General features: G+C 39.4%; 1 protein-coding gene across 1 annotated transcript in view; it reads right to left on the bottom strand.

Annotated features, from left to right (window-relative positions):
* The window catches only part of SIL1 (SIL1 nucleotide exchange factor), a 397,052-nt gene that overhangs the window by 119,946 nt on the left and 275,597 nt on the right, over positions 1 to 1,509 (bottom strand). Inside the window, exon 7 of the mRNA XM_007938964.2 lies at positions 946 to 1,067. Within this exon, the coding sequence (XP_007937155.2) occupies positions 946 to 1,067 (122 nt within the window). The remainder of the gene's footprint in view (positions 1 to 945; positions 1,068 to 1,509) is intronic.

Below are 1,509 nucleotides of genomic sequence, written 5' to 3' on the forward strand. Positions count from 1 at the left end.
GTTGCATTGTGGTAAACTGTGGTCAATGACATGAGACAAAGTATATGTGAACTGCTGTATGGAAAGTGAATTTGCTCTGTAAATCTTCACCCAAATCAAAATAAAATAAAAATGATCAGAATACCCTTTCTCCTACATCACAGTGCCTGCAGTCAAGCCAGGCAACTCCTAATAGCCACCATTCATGTCATGGCATCAGGGATCAGAACCTTGTTTCCCATTTTAGAGGCACAAATGGTCCAGAGAGCAAGATTTTCAAAAGTGGGAGGAATTATATCTTCCATGGGCAATTGCAGCATGAAGACATCTTGACCAGTTCAAGATGAGTATAATGACATAGAGAGAAAGATTAAATTTCTCCATCTACTCTTTGGAGATGTTGCCTCCCCACTCCTCTTGCCTGATCAGTCTTCTAGCACAAGCCAGACTAACTGAAATTCTAAACAACTCTCAACACAGATAATACAATAACCTGGCTGCATGTTGATTGGCTCTGAACAACTAGGGAAACACACAGTCCCCTCACTAGGCCCTCCTTGGTCAGATTCATCATTTATTCATCACAAGATGTAGTTCACTGTCAAAAGGATCAACTCCTGGTGTTTATTTCCCTCCCTCCCTACCATCTATGGTTGGTCTAGTTTATTAACTTTTAATGAAACAGAGAATGTGACCAAAACTATGTAATTAAATGTTCACATATATATAAAAGACAGGGGGAACAGAGAATCATAGATGGTGACAACATAAGTAAAAATTCGTATCTACTTGAGAAGACGGCAAATTTTCATTCTAGTTCCCTTAGGATAACTCTGAAATATGGATAAAGATGCAGGTATTCAACTGTAACCTTCTCCCCATCAAATCAGACCAAGAATAAAAGCAGATAACACCTGAAGGGTCCAATCCATCCTGGCCAACGAAATGTCCATCTACATCACTCACCTGGAAAAGGCAGCCCCAAGCACAAATGCAGCATATTCCTTTACCAGGGGCTCTGTGCTGTTCAGTCCATTGATCACCACTTGAAGGCCTCCAAAGGAAAGCAGGTCCTGAGCATTATCCATCTGCAACAAAGGCACTGCTTAGTACAGCACAACCATCAAGGAAAAGAGCTCTCCTTAAGTCCTTTCTTTTGGTGACCATCTAAAAATGAATTTAAAAACCAAGTAAAAAGCTATGGTGGCCTTTCTGACTAACTAGGAAAGGGCTTTCAAAACAAACTAAAAATTTAAATAATCTTAAATAGAAGAGGAACTAATTCATCTAACACTATTTCTAAGCACCTGCATGGGAATCAATGGAATTGGCACCTAGCTACTACTTATGCCAAACATGTGCTGGAAAAGCCCAATACTGTATTAAGTCACAAAGTATACTCATAATATATAAGCTGTCAACACAAAGAATAATCTGGCATCACCAGCTAAATAGTGCCATGCTTCCTGTGCATGTCCAGTTCCAATAGGGGCAATGGTGGCAGCACATATTTAAAAAAAAAAAAAAAAA

This window comes from Orycteropus afer, unplaced genomic scaffold (assembly GCF_000298275.1).
Source record: "Orycteropus afer afer isolate SDZICR_OR568_19922 unplaced genomic scaffold, OryAfe1.0 scaffold00056, whole genome shotgun sequence".
In the NCBI taxonomy this organism is placed as follows: Eukaryota; Metazoa; Chordata; class Mammalia; order Tubulidentata; family Orycteropodidae; genus Orycteropus; species Orycteropus afer.